The following is a 21,846-nucleotide window of genomic DNA, read 5'->3' as shown; positions in this document are numbered from 1 at the left end:
TATGTATCTAAGTGGACCGAATTCAGTTCCAAAATGGATACTTGCCTCTTTACCCATCTAGGTTTTGGTTATGTTCCTTGGAAACTGACTCATTCTTGAAAACTAGAAAGAGAGTAATCAGGTATTTGTAGCAGTTGTGAATTTATTGCTGTTTTCTTTCTTTCATTCATCCAGCCACCCAGCTAATGTTTGTTGTGTTTACTATGAGCCAATGACACGTGTGAATACTCACAATAATGATAAGGTTATCTAACAATTTATATCATGCTTAATACAGTGCCAGGCATTGTATTAACTCATTAGTCCTCACAAACACACAATGAGGTATTTTTCCAAAGAGATAACTGAGGCATAGAAAGGTTAATTTGCCTAAGGTCACACAGGTAGTGAGTGGCACAAGCAGAATCCGAATCTGGACATTGTGTCTCCAAATCACCACTGTTCTCTGATAAAGCTTGATAAGCAGTCAGGGACCATATCATGCAAGGCCAGACACTTCATGGGATGACATTTAGATTTCTTTTGAATGGTAATACAAATAATTTAAAGGTTTTCTACAGAGGGCTTTTCACAAACTCATTCGTGTTTTAATGTGTTGGATCTGGCTACAACATGGATAGTGGATTGGAAAAGCCTGGTGCATAAATTATCTCATGGTTCTGGAAGTCAGAAGTTTAAACTGCTTCTGGAGACACTTGGAAAGAATTCTTTTTGTTTTCGTTTCTTTGTTTTGTCTTTTCCAACTTCTAGAGGTTCCCTCCCAGTATAATATCTTCTTTCCTCTCTCAGCCTCCTGCCACCTTATTAAAGACCTTTGTGATGACATTTGGGTCCCTTTGGTAATCCAGGACCGTCTTGCCATTGAAAGATCCTCATGTAATTCACATTTGCTATAAGGTGTCATGCTCATGGACTCTGGGAAATAGGATGTGGATATCTTTGAGGGACCATAATTCAACTTACCCCCAATTGTGTGCTGTAGTGACTGGGGGAGGGAAGACACAGGAACATTAAGGATTACTACATTACAAAACAAGTGATTGATCAAATTAGGGCATTCACTGCTTGGACCTTAATGCTGAATACTTTATCCATTTTTTCTTGCATGAGTTTTAGGTGGGTGGTTTGATTTCAGGCAAAAACACAAGGCTGAACAGATATGGACTTATTAAGTGACAGACTGATACCCTTCAGAACCTAGTTCTGCATCCCCCCTGCCAGCACCTCACTCCAGGATCCTTTGGCATAAGCCCTCCTTATTACATCAGTGCTCTGAGAAGCATTTGCATTTTAAAATAGGACAGAGAAGGGAGAATAATGCTTCCATAAAGATATGAATTTATAATGAAAGCATATTAGACCCCTTGAGGAGGAGATACTTGAGGTAATATTTAGACAAAGACAGATAAAAACATGATTATGACAAAATTTTAATATTCTGAAATTTTGGACTGATGTCATCTCAAAAAAACCCCCCAACTCTCCTCTCTCTCTCTCTCGTTTTTTTTTTCTTGGTAAGCCACACTGAGTAATTTGTTAAAAAGAACAAGTTCTCTTTCAAGAATGTGTTCTTTGCTTGAAATAACAAAAAGTACCTGTTTGGAGAAAAAGTCATTCACTTGTTTCATTCTCATAAAACTTTAATAGAAGCCAACTAAAGTTTAAGATCTCCCAGAGGACAAATAAAGATATTTCTCAGCAAATGTAGAATCACAATTTTCATTGGTGCTGGGGGATTTTACACACAAATGCAATTTTATTTTACATTTAAAAGAGGTAAGTAAATAGACAAATCAATTTTAGCTGTTATGAAATTTCATGCTGGGTCATTAATTTTAAAAGATGGGACTTCAGTAATAGTTAAAAGAACAGAGGCCCAAGGGTAAATACTGAGAATAATCACCTTCAAAATTCTGACTTATCAGCAACCTCAGGTCAGAACCAAGAGGAATGTGGGGAGGAAGGAATCAGGATGGTGGAATAGGAGGATGTGGAGCTCACCTCTTCCCACAAATGCATCAAGAATATGTATGCAGTTGGAACAATCATCCCAGACACCTACTGAAGACTGGCAGAAGCACTTATACACCTGAAGGTACAAGAGGGATCTCCATGTAACTTGGTAGAATGAAAGGAAAAAAATAAGAGAGAAGCAGAAGCAGACCTGCACCCCTGGGAGGGAGCTGAAGGATAGGAGAGGTTCCCACACCTGACGGAGTCCTCATAGAGCAGGGAGATGAACTGGGACAGGAAAGGAGATTTGGAGGCTCAAAGGAGAACACAACAGCTAGTCCATGGCAGGCAGGACAGATGGAGACCTACATAGATGGTCCATGCCATCATGCCATCTCTAGCCTGAGATGCACATTGGCTGGTATGGGCAGGGGCTGGGTGCTAGAATGTGGGGTTGGGAGAAGAGATGTGGGGAGAGGACTGCCTTTGACTGTACAAAGGCAGCCTGAAGGGGCAGGAGAGTGGACCAGCACAACCAAGAATGTTCCAGGAGGAGGCCTGGGCCACCACAGAGACTAAGCATCAGCCATTGCTGTGTGGCATGCCAAGGGCAAGGCCACCATTGCAGCCTCTTTGCCCATGCAGGAGCCTGCCTCTGTGGGCCCTGGAAGAGTCTCCTGCCTGGGCTTCCTCTCTCTCCCTGACCCCTGTCCCACCCCCTCCTGCCAGAATGAGTTTGTACCATCAATCACTGCCCAGCCTGGCCCAAATCTGGGAAGGCCTGTACACCCTGATGCCACCCCCACCCTCTTCCTGCAGGAAGAGGCCATGAATCCAAATTGCCACCAGATCTGGCTCCTGTGAACTTGATGCTTTGGGAGTGGTCTCTAGTGGGTTGCCAACATGTAGAAGTAGGGATGAGATCACAGCTGAGCCCCAGGGACCCTGTGACTAAGGAGGAAGAGCTGAAATCTCTCCCCCTAGCTGTGAAGACCTCCACTGTTGACTTTGTAAACACAAGGATTTGTGGACCATCCAAATGGACAAGTGCTCCCACAGCTGAAACAGGTCTAGCATTAGCAGCTGTGGGCTTTGTGGGTGTGCACTTGCAGGGGATGGACAGGAGCAAAGTCTGAGCTGCCTCCAGAACTCTCACAGCAGGCCCAGAGGAACAACTACTACAGTCCTGGGACCTGACCTCAGTTGATATGCCCTGGTGACCTGGTGAAAACAATGCTTAAGATACACCTGGGCCAACTGTTGACGTACCCATGGTTAAGGTGGGGCTGAGAGCAGTGCCAACAAAAGTATACTTTGTGAGCCTGCACAATGGGTGAAAGGTGACACAACAGACGACGCTTAAATGTGAACAATTCCAGTGGAGGAGAGTACTCCCTGGAATACTGGAATACTCCTAGTGAGAGTAGTCCAATCCTGCCTAGCTCACAATATAGATAAGAACACAGCTTAGAAACAAATCTGGGGGCTTCTTCTCCAACGACTAGTGACAGAGTCTGCTCCTTAGAGGGAAGTGACAACCACAGAGCAGAGAGGACTCCCCACTCAATACCCACTGCAGGCTTTGGTTGCCACAACATCACTCATACCTCCTAACAAGGGGATAATGGCTAACATACACTGAGGAAAGAGGTGGCAGGCATCCATATTAAAAATAGTCCCAGCACCAAAAAATATTAAGCTCAGACAGGCTGCCTAGAGTCATCCTGAGCTCAAAGCCACCTCTTAATACACCCTTTGACACAACCCTGACCACCAGAGGGACAAGACCCAGCTCCACCCACCAGTGGGAAGACACCAGTTCCTCACACCAGGAAGTCTACACAAGCCCCTGTTCCCAGCAGGAGGCAGAAACCAGAAGCAAGAGGAACTAAAATCCTGTAGCTTAAGGAAAGGAGCTCACAAACACAAAGTTATGCAAAATGACATGACAGAGAAATATGTTTCAGATAAAGGAAAAAGATAAAACCCACAGAGGAGATAGGCAGTCTCCCTGAAAAAGAATTCACAGTAATGATAGTAAGGATCTCAAAAAAAGAACAGAGGCACAATTGGGAAGTTACAAGAAATGTTTAACAAAGAACTAGAAGATTTAAAGAACAAAGATTAATGATACAATAAATGAAATGAACAATACTCTAGAAGGAATCAATAGCAGAATAACTAAGGCAGAAGAATAAAAGGTGAACTGGAAGACAGAGTGGTGGAAATCACTGTTGCGAAAAAGATTAAGAAAGAAGAATGAAAAGAAATGAGAACAGTCTAAAACTCACCAAAATTTGCATTATAAGGGTCCCAGAAGGAGAAGAGAGAGAGAACAGGCCTGAGAAAATATTTGAAGAGATTAAAGCTGACAACATCCTAGCATGGGAAAGGAAACTGTCACTCAAGTCCAGAAAGCACAGAGAGTACGATTCAGGATAAACTCAAGGAGAAACACACCAAGACACACATTAATCAAAAGATAATAACAATTAAGGACAAAGAAAAAAATATTAAAAACAATAAGAGAAAAGTAACACATAACATACAAGAGAATTCCCATAAGGTTATCAGCTGATTTTGTAGCAGAAATTCTGTAGGCTACAAGTAGGGAGTAGTAAATTTATTTGAAGTGATAAAATGGGAGTTACTGTTGTGGCTCAGTGGAAACAAATCTGACTAGTATCCATGAAGATGGAAGTTTGATCCCTGGCCTTGCTCAGTGGGTTAAGGATCCAGCATTGCTGTGAGCTGTGGTGTAGGTCACAGAGGCAGCTTGGATCTCATGTTACTGTGGCTGTGGTGTAGGCCAGAGGCTACAGCTTCAATTTGACCCCTACCCTGGGAACTTCCATATGCTGTGGGTGTGGCACTAAAAAGACAATAGATAAATAAATAAATAAATAAGGTGATAAAAAGAAAAACCTATAACCAAGAATACTTTATACAGCAAGCAAGCTCTCATTCAGATTTAAAAGAGAAATCAAAAGATTTATAGACAAGCAAAAGACAGTTTAGCACCACCAAACCAGTTTTACAAAAAACACTAAAGGAAATCCTCTACCTGGGAGAAAAAAAAAAAAAAGGCCACAACTAGAAACAGGAAAATTACAAATAGGAAAGCTCACCAGTAAAGGCAAACATGAAATAAAAGTAGAAAATCATCCATAGACAAATATGATATCAAAACCAGCAGTGGTGTGGAGAGCACCAATGCAGAATATTGAAAATGCATTTAAAACTAAGAGACCAGTAACTTAAAACATTTTTGTATACACATAGTTGGCTATATCAAAATCTTATGGGAAATGCAAACCAAAAGACTACAATAGAAACACAGGAAAAAAAAGTAATCCAAATACAAAAATAAAGATAGTCATCAGAACACAAGAGAACAAAAAAGAGGATAAAAAAGCCTAGCAACTCAACAACTACAAATCTAAAACAATAAAATGGAAATAAATACATACCTATTGCTAATTACTTTGAATATAAATGGATTAAATGTTCTAACCAAAAGATGCAGATTGGCCAAATGGATGAAAAAACAAGACCAATATATATGCTATCTATAAGAGATCCACAAAGATCTAGGGACGTGTACAGACTGAAAGTGAGGAGATAAAAGAAGATACTCAATGCAAATGAAAATCAAAAGAAAGCTAGAGTAGCAATATTCATATAGGACAAAAAAGACTTTAAAATAAAGAATGTTACATGAGACAAAGAAGGACATTACATAATGATCAAAGGATAAATCCTAAGAAGAAGATATAACAAGTGTAAATATATATGCACCCAACATAAGAGCACCTCAATATATAAGGCAACTGCTAACACCCTTTAAAGAAGAAATTGATAATAACACAGTAACAGTGGGAACTTTATCACCCCTTTTATTGTGATAGACAGATCATCCAGACAGAAAATCAATAAGGAAATATGGTTCATAAATGATGTATAATACCATATGGACTTAATTTATATTTATAGAACATTCCATCTGAGAGTAGCAGAATACACATTCTTCCAAGTGCACATGGAACATCCTTTAGGAAAGACCACATTCTGGGCCACAAATCAAGCCTTGGTCAATTTAAGAAAACTGAAATCATATCAAGTATCTTTTCTGACCACAATGCTATAAGACTAGAAATCATCTATAAGGAAAAAAACACTACAAAACCCACAAACATGTGAAGGTTATAGAATATGTTACTAAACAACCAGTAGATCACTGCAGAAATCAAAAAGGAAATTAAAAAAATACCTAGAAACACATGAAAATGAAAACACTATGATCCAAAACCTATGGGACACAGCAAAACCAGGTCAAAGGGGGAGGTTTTTAGCAATACAGCTTACCTCAAAAGACAAGAAAAACCTCAAATAGACAATGTAATCTTACACCTAAAGAAATTAGAGAACAAACAAAATCCAATGTGACTAGAAGGGAAGAAATGATAAAGACTAGAGCAGAAATATATGGGATACGGACAAAGAAAACAAAAAAATCAATGAAACTAAAAGCTGGTTCTTGAAAAGATCAACAAAACTGATAAACCTTTAGCTAAACTCATCAAGAAAAGGTAGAGGACTCAAATCAATAAAATTAGAAATGAAAATGGAGATATTACAACAGATACCCAAGAAACACAAAGGATCGTAAGAGACTACTGCAGGCAGCCATGTGCCAATAAAATGAACAACCTAGAAGAAAAGGACAAATTATTAGAAAGGTACAACCTTTCAAGAGTGAACCAGGAAGACACAGAAAATATGAACAGACTAAAGACAAGTAATGAAATTGAAATTGTGATTTAAGAACTTACAAAATAAATAAAAGTCCAGGATCAGATGGCTTCAAAGGGAATTTCTATCAAACATTTAAATAAGCTTTATATCATAATAAACAACCCAATCAAAAAATGGTCAGGTCTAAATAGACATCTCTCCAAAGCAGATAGACAGATGGCCCAAAAGTACATGAAAAGGTGCTTGACACCACTAATTATCATAGAAAGGCAAATAAAATTGCAGTGAGTTGTCATCTCACACCAGTCAGAATGGTCATCATCAAAAAGTCTACAAATGGAGTTTCCATTATGGTCAGCAGGTTAAGGACCTGACACAGTATCCATGAGGATGAGGGTTCGATCCCTGACCTCGCTCAGTGGGTTAAGGATCCAGCACTGCTGCACGCTGTGGGTAGGTCACAGATGCAGTTCAAATCCAGTGTTGCTTTAGCTGTGGCTTAGGCCTCAGTTGCAGCTTCAATTTTACCCTGGGCCTGGAATGTTCCATATGCCACAAATGCCGTAAAAAAGAAGGAAAAAAAAAAAAGGTCTATAAACAATAAATACTGGAGAGGGTGTGAAGAAAAGGGAACCCTCCTACACTGTTGGTATGAATATAAATTGGTACAACCACAATGTGAACAGTATGGATATTTCTTAAAAAACTAAATATTGAACTACCATATGACCCAGCAATCATACTCCTGGGAATGTATCCATTCAAAACTATAATTCAAAAAAATACATGCACCCCAATGTCATTGCAGCACTGTTTACAATAGCCAAAACAGGGAAACAACCTAAATGTCCATCAATAGAAGAGAAGATAGAGAAAATGTGATACATGCATAAAACGGAGTATTGCTCAGCCATGAAGAAGCACAAAGTAATGCCATTGCAACAACAGGGATGGAGCTAAAGATTATCATACTAAGTGAAGTAAGACAAATATCTCATGATACTATATATATATATATGGATTCTAATAAAAATGATACAAAAGAACTTACTTATAAAATAGAAACAGATTCACAGATTTCAAAATCAAACCTCTGGTTACCAAAGGTGAAAAGGGTGGGGTGAGGGAAATTAGGATGTTGGGGCTACCATATACACACCACTATATGTAAAACTGATAACTAACAAGGATCTACTGTATATTACAGGGAATTGTCTTAATATCCTATAATAGCCTATATGGGAAAAACGTCTGAAAAAGAATGGATGGATGTATAAATGATTCACTTTGTTGTACAACTGAAACTAATACAGCATTGTAAGTCAAATATATTCTAATAAAATTCAAAAAAAAGAGAAACAAAAGGAGTCTAAACCAGCTTTCTTGCCGTGTTCTCCATTGAATCTCTTAACCTGTACATGCATGAACTCCTATGAATTCCCTGTGTAATAACACAACTCCCCCTCTTTCCTTAACACTGCATTCCTGATGAATTCTGATGAAACAATGTAGATCAAATTTAAGACCTGTCCCACATCTAGTGGTAGAGACAGAGATGTAAACATAATATTCTGTACAGTATAAAAATAAAATTTACAAAAATGCAGCAATTTAATATATATTCAAAGTGAAGAGAGTAGAGTCAGAGAGGTCCTCCCATAGGAGAACAGACTTAATCTGAACTAATTAAAAGTTTCTCAAGAGGAATCGCCTTCCTGACATCTAACAATACCAAATGAAATATTTAATTCCAACATAATTTAAAATGGGCTGGTGAGTGCAGCTAATCCTCATTATTATTAAGAGCATCATTATCATCATCAATTGGAAAAGGCATGTGATGGTATTTAGATGATTCTGGCTTCTTGTAAAGAGTGTTCATGCCTAGGATTCCTTTGCAAGGATGTGATTTCACAGTAATAGAAAAACTGCCACTACCATAGTCAACTCTAAAAATATCTGGTATCACTTGACAATAAAATACAGGCTTGACATATTTTTAAAAAGAGGTATTTAATTCCATTCAGTTATTGTTATACTGTTTCTTTTACAATAATGATGGGAATTATTACTCAATTATTATTTATTATTTACTTTATAAAGTTTTGCCATGCTGGGCAAGGTGACTTTGGAAAGCATCATAAAGAAGATTTCTTAAGTAAGTTTTCTGGAATCTCAGTTTATTCATATGTAAGATAGGTTTATAGGATTTTCTTATGATAATGTGCATAAAGCAATTGACAGTTCCAAGCACATAGGAGTTTTATTCCTGAATAAAATGGAACGCTAGTTTACATTAATAAATTTAGTTTAATTTTTAGTTAGTTTTTTAATGTTGTAGTTGATTTCCTCTATTTGTCTTTGAAAGGAAAACTGGCCCCTGGAAAATTATTTTGTGCTATATACTTATGTCAAATAATTATGTTATTCACCTTAATCTAATCAATGGTATATGTTGATTATATCTCAAACTGGAAAAAATAAAGTATTCAAATGCAACTGGTTGCTGAGTAAAGAAATAAAAAAGCTTAAGTTACTGAGATTCTTTACTGAACAAACACATGCTTTTAATTTTAGCTATACATGGTAAATCTACAGATTGATTTTACATCAGAATTATTCTAATAATTACCTGGGATTCTATTTAAATCCTATTAGTACTTCTATTTTTTTAACAACAGGGTTTTTTTTTGCAGCATAATTCACATACTGTAAAATTCACCTATGTTTTTCAAGTATAGTCCCAGAGTTGGCAATCATCACTTCAATCCATTTTAGAACATTTTCATTACCTCAAAAGAAACCTCAAACCTATTAGCAGTCACTTCCCATTTTGTCCCAGTTCCCCCCATCCAGCCTTAGGTAACCACTAACTGATCCGCTTTCTATCTTTATAGATTTAACTATTCCAAACATTTAATGTAGGTAGAATTATACATTATGTGATCTTTTGTGAACTAGCTTTTTCACTTAGCTTTGTGTTTTCAAGATTAATTCATGTTACACTCTTCATAAGTACTTAATTCCTTTTATGGCTTAATAATATTCCCATGGATATGCTACATGTTCCTTATCCATTCATCAGCTGATAGACATTTGTGTTTTTTCACCCTTTGGCTATTCTGTGTAACAGTGCTATGAACAGTCAAGTATAAATTTTTGTGTGGATATATGTTTTCAGTTCCGTTGGGTATCTGCCTAGAAATAAAATTGCTGGGTCATATAGCAATTCTCAACTTTTTTGAGAAACTATCAGACTGTTTTCCAAGTGACTATACCATTTTACATTCCCACCTACAGTCTGTGACGGTTCCAATTATTTCACATCCTCACCAACACCATTACCATTTTGTTTTGTTTTTTAATTTTAGCCACCCCAGTGGGTGTGAAGAGATATTTCATTGTGGTTTTCATTTTTCTGATGGATAATGATGTCAAACAGCTTTTCATGTGCATGTTGGCTATTAGTACTTACTTTGAAGTCATTTCTATTCAAATCCTTCACTTATTTTAATTTTGGGTTATTTTCCTCTTCACTGTTGAGTTGTCAGATTTTCTTATTTTTTCTCAACTCAAGTGCCTTATCAGATATTTCATTTATAAATATTTTCTCCCATTCTGTGGATTGTCTCTTCAACTTCTTGCTGATGTCCTTTGTTTTTATGTTTTTATTAAAGTACAGTTGGTTTACAATGTTGCAGTTTCTGGTGTACAACAAAATGATATATGTATGTATGTGTGTATTCTTTTTCAGATTGTTTCCCATTATAGGTTATTACAAGATGTTGAGTGTATCTCTCTGTGCTGTATAGTTGGCCTCATTGTTTATCTATTTTATATAAAGTAGTGTGTATCTGATAATCTCAAGTTCCTAATTTAACCCCCTCCCCATCTTCCCCTTTGGAAACCCTAAGTTTGTTTTCCATGTCTGTGAGTCCCTCTGTTTTTGTTTTGGGTATAATTTCATTTGTATTTTTTAGACTTCACATATTAAGGGATATAATATAATATTGGTCTTTCTCTGCCTTTTTTTGTTTAGTATGATAATCTCTATATCCATCCATGTTTCTGCAAATGGCATGATGATTGCTGGTGTTATTTGTTACACAAAAGCTTCTAATTTTGGTGAAATCCAATTTATCTCTTTTTCTTTCACTACCTATGTCTTGGTGTCATATTTAAAGAACCATTGCCTTATCCAAGGTCACAACAATTTATGCATGTTTTCTTCTAAGAATTTTATAGGTTTAGCTCATTGTTATTTCTTTGACCCCTTTGCAGTCAATTTCTGTACATGATGTGAACTAAGGGTTAAATATCATTCTTGTGCATGTGTACATGCACAATTTATTGGACAGACTGACTTTCCCTCCACTGAATGTTCTTGGCACCCTTGTCAAAAAAAAAAAAAGAAAATCGGAGTTCCCGTCGTGGCGCAGTGGTTAACGAATCCGACTAGGAACCATGAGGTTGCGGGTTCAGTCCCTGCCCTTGCTCAGTGGGTTAACGATCCGGCGTTGCCGTGAGCTGTGGTGTAGATCGCAGATGTGGCTCGGATCCCGCGTTGCTGTGGCTCTGGTGCAGGCCGGTGGCTACAGCTCCGATTCAACCCATAGCCTGGGAACCTCCATATGCCTCGGGAGCAGCCCAAGAAATAGCAACAACAAAAGACAAAAAGACAAAAAAAAAAAAAAAAGAAAATCAATTGACCATAAATGAGAAGGTTTATTTCTGGAGGCCTAATTCTATTCCATTGATCTCTATGTTTCCAATATTTTAAAAATAATTTTATTCCTGCATTTATGTAAAATAAAACATTTATATATATGGAAACATAAGAAGAAGTTTAAAGGAAATATTAATCCCTCTGTGGTAAAATAAGCTGTTGGTTCCAACTATCATATCTCTTCAGTGGTTATACACATGCACACCCTTACCTTATCAAGGTAGAGTGCATGTCCTGTGGGCTTGGTCCATTTGACTCTGGGCTTGACCAGGCAGTTTGCTCTGACTCTTGGAATGTTGGTGAACATTACATAAAGAGATACTTAATGTACCCTTGTGTAGTTGGTCTTGTTTTTATGTGCTTTTGTTGTCATATGAAAAGAATATGTTCTGGGTAGCCACTGGTTCCAAATGAATGGTAGATGCCTGGAACAAACCTGAAACCGCTTTGTGATCTGGAGCCCATCCGAGTTTAGCCAGACCCCACTCACAACTCAGAGGCTTAGGCAAGAAATAAATGCTTATCACTGATTCCCATTATGGTGTTTGCAGTTGGCTGTTCTGCAGCAACACCTAAGACGCCTACCACCTAGAGATAACCACTCCTATCAGTTTGGTCTTTTGATAAAAACAAGATCATGAAAAAATTAACATTTTTATATATGTATATTTGCACCTCCATTGTTTTTACTTAACATTTTCCCATACTACCCTGTGTTTAAAATTCTTGATAGAGGAGTTCCTACTTTGCTGCAGTGGGTTAAGAATCTGACTACAGCTGCTAGGGTCTCTGCAGAGGCATAGGTTTGCTCCCTGGCTTAGAGCAGTGGGTTAAAGATCTAGCATTGCTGCAGCTGCAGCATACGTAGCACCTTCAGCACAGATTTAATCCTTGGCCTGGGAACATGGAAATATGCTGCAGATGAAGCCATACAAATTTTAATTTAAAAAATTGTTTAAAGTTATTGTACTCTTTTAATTATCCACATATTTCAACCTTTAAAAGTTATGCATTTCTCTTAACCATTTCTAAGTTACTTTTACTATTGTAAGTAAAAGTACAATGAATTGCACTCACTTTCCCTCTATCATATAAATCTTGGTCTACATGTCACATGATTTCCACAGAATGGATTTCTAGAATAACTTTAATAAGTTCCTTTAACCAGGACTCAAGTAGAGTCACTGAGTCCTGATTTCCATGTCATTGCTATTGATGTTTCCATCTATACTCTTCAGCTAAACCAAGATTGTTCTGCTTCTTAACAGACATAGGCAAATTTGATTTCAATTTTTGAAAAACCATTTTTGTGAAATCCTCCAGCATATTCCATTATACTGTCTTGGGACATGTATAGTTTATTCTAAAGAAGGAAGTTGTTGTCTCAAAAAATAAGCTATCCAAAGCCCTACCTTTCTTAATTTCCTTTGGACGTATTTGGAAATAGGGCATGTAGACAAAATATAAGTACTTTTTTTTTTTTAATATTGGCATAGTTCATAATGCAGCATATGCCTAGGATGATGGTATCCAGGGTACCAGCCAGGTCTAATTTTCTTTATGTTTGTAACAGTATCTGGCAGAGTGCATAGATTCATTCAGTAAATATTTGTTGAATAAATGAATGTAAGAAATAAAATGTTAAAACAGCCTTTCAGGCCAGAAATTACTATCCTCACAATGATTAATAATTATTTCTAAGGTTTCTAAAGTGACAAATATTCTACATCTAAAATTAGATGTAGGGCTTTAAAGAGTAGGCCAGATGGCTGAAATATACCTGAACTTCTCTGGGTGCAAATAAATGGATCTCTCTCCATTCTTTGACTTTCCTTTTCCCCCAGGGCAAAAAAGGTCACATTTTTTTTTCAGATCATATAATGATTGATCCAGTTTCTCTTTGGCAACTGCTCAAAGGATGACTTCAGGAACCCCAATGTCTGTCCTAGAACATGACAGACACTGAGCCTTCTGGAAAGTCTTGTTCAGGGTGCCCATCATTTGTCATCTTCCAAGCTGAATCCCTGATCTCACTTGGCCATCACCTTTCTCTGTATCTGCCCCGTGGGGACCTGGGGCCCTCTGTTCCCACTTCTGCATTGGCTTCCCAGGGACTGCCACCTGCCACCACTCACCTCCTCGGGCTAAGCCTGAAGGTCCCCTTTCAAAGGCAAAGATTTTCATCTGGCTTAGATACTTAGCACATTAAATGCCACTCTTATCTATTCACACCCCAGGCAACATTTTTATTTATTTATTTTTAAGTTGGTTTTGCAAGTCAGTCACCTGGAAATTCCCCAGACAGAAAGGGAACAAAGGACAGGAAAACCCAACTAGGTTCACTTAAGTTGAAGGTGCTGAGCAAAGGACAGCTGAGGTACTGCCCTGGGAACTGGGTGATGACAGAAAAGGGAAGGTCTGGGGGATATTCTCAGACCCACACAGCCGTGGTCACCATCTGCATAGGGCTAATCCAGGCTACAGATGCCGGCAACACACAGAACCTCTTTCTCCCTCCTCTGCCCCTCCTCCCAGCACAGGCCCACTTGTTTGAGGGCTCAGAACCTGCTAACAGAGCAGAGAAAGGCTAAGGAAGTCCTGGACAACTGAGAATTCCTGTTCAGCTAGTAGAGAGAGGTGGATTCTTCTGCTCCGTTTTTCTGGCAAATCACCTGCCTGGGGTTGAGTCGGGGACAGAGGCGCTGTAGTGACTCAGCTGAATGAAGCACAGAAAGAAAATAGGAATGCGGGGCTTTAAAGTACCCACAGAAAATTTGATTACCTTGTCACCCAAGAGCCAACATTCACTGCAACTCCTGAATAAAAGCAAAGGTCTTGAAAGGGAGTGAAAATGCAGATGAGACAGTTATCAGATAGGAGTTATCAGTACAAAAGAGATCCTTTCACTTGACAGCAGATTAGTCCTCAGGGCGTTGCCCTTAAGGCTTGTCCCTAACTGGCTACTTACAGATGCTCCTTGATATTTGCTTAGAGAAGCCCTGCTGATGTCCCATCATATAGGAAACTGGCTACGAATTTTTAACCATTGCAGCTGTGATGATGAAATGGTGAAGAAAGATCTGCCTCTAAGTCAAAAACTGCATCTAGAGAGACAAGGTTCATTGTCAATGCTGCATCGCTGCTTCTGACTACAAGGCCACTGCACTGCTCAGTAAGTGGGGATGCAAGGCTGGAGCTGATTCATCCCAGCGTGAGCAATCCCCTCCTTTCTGTATAAACAATACCCCGTGCTCCACCTTTCATTACATGGTGGGAGGTGGGGGGGGATAGGAAAAGTGAGAGAGAATGATTTTAAATATATGGCAAACTTTTAAATAAAGGAAAGGGGGAAACAAAACTCCTTAAAACTCTACTATTAGCAGGGCAAAAGGAATGATAATGCCTTAAATCTGTCATCAGGCAGGCATAACGATTCTGGGAAGAGCATTGTATTCATTGTGTTGGCTACATAATGGAGGTGTGCAAATCTGTGCCAAGGTGAGTGACATTAAAATAACACCTAGAGTTTTTGCTGATGCTTGTATCAGAGAATTGTTTCCCACTGTGGCAGATACTTCAGGGATTAAAATGAGAACATATCTTCTGCCAAGATTTCTGAGGAAATCTATGAGTTTAGAAAAGAGGGTATAGGATAAATAAAATACCTTGATGAGGAAGTTTCAGAGTTAATTAAGAAAGCTGCAGTTTAAGAAATAACAACAACAGAAAAAGATGATTGCATTGCCTCTAACCGAAGGCTTTCTGCTTCTTGTTTCTTCTGGGAGTTCTGGGATTTTTTTAATTATTTGGTTTTATAGGAAATGTACAAAAATTGGCTGAAGTAACTCACTTGGTTTTATGTTCACTAATTCAATTTTTCACCCAAAACAATGTGAACATATTTCCATGTGTACAGAAGAAATGGACGGAATGGGTTAAAAAAGAAAGAAAGAAGGAATTAAAGACAGAGACAAAGAAAAATCAGAATATCTTAATACCCGATGAGCCTAAAATTCATCAACACATGAAAAGTGACTGCTTTTATAGCCATATGGATTACTGGATTTGATACCGATTTTAATGAATTATCATGCCGAATATATTATCTAGTACAATTTCTATTTCTTGTGAACGGGTATGTCCTCTTTCATAGTTATTGAAATAGGTTAATGTATGTAGCTATTTGCTAAAAGTGTGCATTTTACACATAAAAAAGTTTTGGAAATCAAATCACCTCATTTGTTTTCATTACATGAAATGCTGCTTGGGGAAATTGTTAGGCAAAGTACCAAGAATATGACACCTCCCCCAAAACAGCCCAGTCTTGTCTATGTGCCCAGCCTACCATGCTCTGCTCAAACTTGACCCTGTGCAAGGTTTTACCCTCCATCGCTTGGCTTGTTAAGGGGTGTGTATTAATTTGCCTTTATTCTGTATAGGGCCAGACATAGGTAGCGCCAGCCCTGTACACAACACTGTGTTGGGTCCTTGGGCTGCAACCACAAGCACAGATGTAATGGACATGGTCCTGCCTCTCCGCTACTGAGCATGGTCATGGGAAACAAGAGGATCGCAAGAGACAGGTATGCCCAGGAATTGGGGGAGCATTGGTGTGGGACGACATTGCCCCATGTGCAATTAGCTGAAAAGCATTTACCCTCTGAGAGATTTGCAGCCAAATCCTTCTTCCAGCATTTTCCAAATAGTCAGGGTGGCAACACAGTTTCTTCCCTGTTTTTGTCTGGGGCAACTCTTTGAATCCTTGAGGCATATTTTAGGACCCTTCTAGAAAATTAATTGGATGCACAGTGGTAGTCAAAAAAAAAAAAAAGTTGCATGCCATATATATGGTCCTTATTACTCACTTGTAATTTTAGGAGTGTGTACAATTTCTCACTTGGGGGTAATGCAATATACCTAACTAAACATGCATGTCACTTGCATTTGATAACATAATTTATTTTTTTTCTTCATTCCCCCAAAAGATAGGTTTTATTGCTGATTACACTGTACAGGGTGGGGGGAAAGAGGAAATAAAAGGTAAACTCTACTTTTAAGGGCTTAACAGAGCATGAATCCTCTCAGTTGCTTTTCAATTTCTGTACACTGTGGTTGAGTCTGGAATTTAGTTGTCACCGCAGCTGACTCAAAAAGATTCTCAAAAATGGGTAAATACAACTTTGGTTATAAAACAAATGTTCCAGGTAGTGAAATAAGTTGAAAAGAGAAAGAGTGTGGAAAATATTTATAAGTCTGAACTTCAGTAGAATTTGACCAATTCTCAAGAACACTGGGGAAATTCATTGTAAATTGTTAAAACATTACCCAACTTTCTAGAAACATCCATAGTGCAAGAAATTGTGCTCCTGTTTTCTCCCAAATTTCAAAGAATATAACACCTACCAGAAGCCAGATTCTCAGAGGGCAGTCGAGGAATTTCAGATCAGTGCAATGAAATGTCACTAGAACATAGAGCCTATGGTCTCTCTGAGATGTTGAGCATGCATTACTAATGACTATGGGTAGGCAACACATGTATGCATCATTCTGCTGAATTTGAATCCTATTTTAACAATTTAATGATTTTCTGCTAGATTTTCCTTGGTAGCCATGAGAAGAATGAGTTGAACATGTAATTTTGATATATTTTTAAGGCAGCAAAGTAGCCTATTGTATACTGAAATATAACCCAGTTGACATCTATGTAACAGTATATCTGTAATTAAAAAGATGGTCCCAAGAGATTCAAGTTGGTTTTCCAGTAGGGGTGATTGCTATGTCTGGGACCGGAAATATTAAGGGGGCTAGTATTAATGAGGATGCAGGTTCAATCCCTGGCCTCACTTAGTGGGTCAGGGATCTGGTGTTGCCATGAGCTGTGGTGCAGGTCCTAGATGCGGCTTGGATCCTGAGTTGCTATCACTGTGGCATAGGCTGGCAGCTGCAGTTCTGATATGACCCCTCCTAGTCTGGGAACTTCTGTATGCCACAAGTACAGCCCTAAAAAAAAAAAAAAAAAAAAAAAAGTGGGGTCAACTGCCAAAACTCTAGTAGTACCCAGCCTTGTATGGAATTTATCCGGCTCACAGGAAATTGTCATTCTGGGTAATATTTGGACTAGTGTTGCGGATCTTATGTTGTCTATGGGACAACAATTTTTCTTTCAAAGTTATCCTTTTTAGCAAAAATACCACAGTAAGATGTGAAAAAAAAGGTGTGTGGATCTTTTATGGCAAAAAAATTTAATCACCTGAAAATTTTGAATGATCAAATTTGCAAAATAATTTCTGTTTTCTGCAGCTATAAGAATCCATAACAAATTCTATGGGAGAATGCTTGGTTATGTGAAATATTCAATTATCTCTGCACTGAGATAGTCTATAGTTTATATTACTTCAACAATTTAATTGGAAAAGATAAATAGATGTTTATTATTTTTACAAGTATGGTTATAACATACTATTTATCAATGTTTATTTTGCCAGTCAGTAAATTTTGGATTTTGCAGGAGTCACAGTTTTGCAGTTTTTTTCTCACCCAGAATTCCTATTAATGATGCAAAGTTAGAACATATGTGGTATTTCTAGACATGCTGACACTTCGAAGACCTCACCTTCTTAACTTGAAGAGGAAGCTATCTTTGTTGTTGTTCGGTGAAGATTTTTTTACTTTTGCTTCTCAGCCTTAATAAATGACCAATGCTTCCTTTTAATTCCTTAACAGCCTCACTTATTGAAACTTTAAAGAATTCTAGAATACCTGCCTTTATTGTCATTTTTGTTTTAAAAATTATTTTCCTACATGAGGTGAAATTATCAGAGAGAAAGAAAAGGATTATTTTTATCAAAAGTGGCATAATTCTGATCAGTAATACTTAAGCTTATCTGAAAAAAGAATTAATCCATTTATATGCTGTTTTTGTCTTCTACATTGTGACATGTTACTAATTTCATTACTAAGTTAAACTATGATAATTACTATTACAAGTCAAGCAGTAAAAGTAACTAAGCTTTTTTTTTTTTTTCTTCTTGTACTTCCTGAATGTATCCATTTAGCCAAAGGTCTATCTTTTGTGGTTCTACCAGAATTATGTCTGGAAAAATACTAAACCATTTAAATGAAATTTTAAATTAAAAATTATATCATTTAAATTAGTATAGAACATGGATTTTATGGTTGGAAATACAAGATTAGGTCTAAGTTCCACTATTTACCAGACACATGATCTTTAGCAAATTATTTAACCTTTTATACTCCTTTCACCATTGTAAATTCGCTAAGAACTACCCACCAAATCATTGTGGACGTGGGTGTGGTGGGGGGAACACATGAGCAATAGTAGGGAGAACTCTTTGTAAATGCCAAGACAGCATGCAACAGGTGGGATATTATTTCAGTTAAACTCATATGAAAAATGCCTTTTGAAGTTTTCAAAGAAACACTCAAGATTTCTAATCTCCAATTCCCAGCAAGAGAGCCTCAATTCTTTTCTTTCACATATTAAAAAAAAAAAAAAAAAAAAAAAAAAAAAAAAGAGGCTGCAAGGACCTAACCTCTATTTCAGACTGCCACACCTGAGTTATAACATTTCTACTCTAGTTTCATTTTCATTGTTTGCTTATTTCCAATAAGTAGAAATATTGTTTTCTCCAGGCCTGTAACTATGTTTTCAATTCCTTTTATGGCCTCTTTCTTTTGGGGTTCACCAAAAAAATTCAGCCTCTCCAAAGTTCAAAGTACTATAAACTTATTCTAGGTTTGTGATAAAAAGTTTCTCTTTCTCATGTTAAAATTGTTTCAGATTTAAGTTTCTCCTCATGTTGGCTCATACCTAAATAGTTATTCTTGAAAATGGCAATGGTATTTATTTTCAATGTGATAACTGCCTAGGACGTTTACTGTTCAAAGATCTGCTCTTGTCACCCAATGAATATCAGTTCTCTCCTATTTTCTTTCCTTTGTTCCAGTTTTGCTGACTGTCTATGCCACAGGATTGCCTTTCCTCATCTGTTGTGTGTCAACAACTCTACTTCATCCTTTAGGACTCAATTTCAAAGTCTCTGCTCTTTTCATGCCCAATATAGATATTTAGTGGAGCAGTTTTTAATCTGGAATTACGTTTATTGATTTACACTTAATTCTGCTCTTGCATGATAGATCCACAATGTCAAGACAAAGTCTAAGATTTGTTCATATTTATATTTCCAACCCATAATAGAAAGTTCACAAAAGTTTGTTAAATGGCCAAGTGACTATATTTTGCTTTGGAGGGGAACTGCCAGTTTTTCTTAAAAATGGCAACAGGTGGCAACTTGGATTTTCATCTTTCTGTTTCCTGTAGGATGTGAGCAGCATGGCACCTGCACTGCTGATTCTTTTGGGGGCCACAGTGATACTGCAAACAGATTCACTTCCCAATAAAAATGGTAACCACTGTCTATTAAATTCAGTAATTTCTTTTTAAAAGTACATTACAAAAGGATAACATTAATTTCTCCCAAATAATACTCAATTAGGAAATCATCTACGATTTTTTTTAAAAAGAGGGATGGAATATTTATTCTTATCAGAATGCAAACTGTTTGAACATGTTATTTTTGAGACATCAAATTTGGCAGAGATGCAAATTCTATGCTGCTTTGGGAAATCATATTCCAACTGTAGGTATTCGGGCACTTACAGAATAAATCTGGAGCCGATGGCCGCATTTGGAACATATTCTCATCAAGGGAACAGTTTAAAGTCCTCAGAACCAAAGAGTAAGACGCTTTCACAGTATTTTGTTTCAGAAATTTGTTGATCAATGCGTATAACTTAAGAAAAAAAAGAACTGTCGGATGTTTCCCCAACCAGCACCATCTAAGACAACTTTCTATGATAATGACAGTGCTCTATAGCTGCACTGTCCAATTTTAAGTGACTGCTGAGCACTTGAACTATGGCTTATTGAACCAAGACAATGAACATTTGATGTTATTTAAATTTAAATATGCACCTGTGGCCATTGGCAACCATAATGGACAGTATAGACAGAGCCCTAGAAATCTGTATGTGGCAAGTGTGAAGGCAGAGTCTTGGGAGGCTATTAAATATTAAAGGTCAGTGAAAACATCCTGATCATGTAGTAAATTAATCAAAGGAGGTTTTATAATTATATATTGTCCTAATTTTAGAAAATAAATTAAAAGTGGGATAAACATATGCCCCCCGAATAAGATATCACATGTTAATGCCACTCTTAGTGATAAGATTGAAGGTACAGTTTTCTTTTATTTCTTTTTATTTTTCCTTTTTTTCTTTGCTTTTTTATGCTTTCCAAGATTTCTAAAAAGAACAGGTATTGATTTTGTAATTTAAATGCAAGCTTTTGTTTCAAAGGCAATGTTAGAGAGTGGTTCATTAAGGGGGAAAAACGCTTTTCTCTCTATAAATGCCTATTTGAGTAATTTTGCTCAAAAATTTTTTTTACCTTGAATAAAAACAAGAAAAAAATCCATTTTACATCATGAGCCAGTATACATACAAATACATAATAACATGTATATAATGGAAACAAGAGGTTCATAAAACAGTACTTATTGTATTTGATGCATCTGGTATTTCTATTCTATTTTCTTCTATGTCATTAAAAAAAATTGCTAGCCACAAATTAATACATTATCATAGCCCACTACGGATAATGAACATTAGTTTGATAATTATGGTTATAGTGAATAAGAATATAGTAAAATATTCATGTTTCAACAAAAAACCTGTAGATGTTATGGGCAAATAAAAGATAAGGAATCAAAAGAAATTCTTAAGAAACTTTTTACCAAATTATTTTAGCATTATGGTTCTAATATCCATAATAAAATACTATGCAAAATATTTTAAAATTTATAAAGTACTGTCTATGTATAATTAAATGTGTGGCTTCTTTTTTTTTTCCCTTAATCAACAGCTGTACTTCTCCCACCTGTCAGTTTCACCATTAAGGTTATAGATTTAGCTCAAGTTCTTTTACATTGGGAGCCAAATCCTGACCAAGAACAAAGAAATGTCCAGCTAGGATATCATGTGAAAATAAATGCTCCAGAAGAAAAAGATGTAAGTGATGGCAATTCTTATTTAGAGTCAATCTTAATTTTGTCTGCATTTTCCTTATCAAAGGAAATTAAGTAACAGAAAGAAAGAAAGAAAGAAAGAAAGAAAGAAAGAAAGAAAGAAAGAAAGAAAGAAAATGAACTACTAAAGGGCAGTTTGTTACATTCCCAGTAGAACAGTATGTCTGTTGAAATGGCTAAGAACCAGTGTCATGCCTCTGTTAAATAGCAGCAGAGCACATTTTAACTTTGGGGCAATTCTTCCACTTAAGAAAAAAATTAGTAACATCTGAAGTATAACAGATTAGATATTGGTTTTATATTTCC

General features: G+C 37.0%; 2 protein-coding genes across 6 annotated transcripts in view; one reads left to right on the top strand and one right to left on the bottom strand.

Moving 5' to 3' along the window:
- The window catches only part of TRNT1 (tRNA nucleotidyl transferase 1), an 84,456-nt gene that overhangs the window by 27,636 nt on the left and 34,974 nt on the right, over positions 1 to 21,846 (bottom strand). The gene's annotated exons all lie outside the window — the stretch shown is intronic.
- The window catches only part of IL5RA (interleukin 5 receptor subunit alpha), a 37,883-nt gene continuing 30,391 nt past the window's right edge, over positions 14,355 to 21,846 (top strand). The window contains exons 1-5 of one of the 2 annotated variants that reach the window (XM_084989216.1): positions 14,355 to 14,606; positions 14,855 to 14,932; positions 15,874 to 16,017; positions 19,776 to 19,860; positions 21,378 to 21,523. In XM_084989216.1, coding sequence (XP_084845342.1) covers positions 19,788 to 19,860; positions 21,378 to 21,523 — 219 coding nt within the window. In that variant the 5' untranslated portion in view covers positions 14,355 to 14,606; positions 14,855 to 14,932; positions 15,874 to 16,017; positions 19,776 to 19,787. The remainder of the gene's footprint in view (positions 14,607 to 14,854; positions 14,933 to 15,873; positions 16,018 to 19,775; positions 19,861 to 21,377; positions 21,524 to 21,846) is intronic. The other variant, XM_013981906.3, reaches the window with a different exon arrangement.

The sequence above is a fragment of the Sus scrofa genome, chromosome 13 (genome assembly GCF_054392235.1).
Source record: "Sus scrofa isolate SSC_HxYL_T2T_F1_AM1 chromosome 13, Sscrofa_HxYL_maternal_Yorkshire_Landrace_v2.0, whole genome shotgun sequence".
In the NCBI taxonomy this organism is placed as follows: domain Eukaryota; kingdom Metazoa; phylum Chordata; class Mammalia; order Artiodactyla; family Suidae; genus Sus; species Sus scrofa.
Note: the sequence above shows the minus strand (reverse complement) of the source record. Positions and strands in the feature narration are given on the sequence as shown.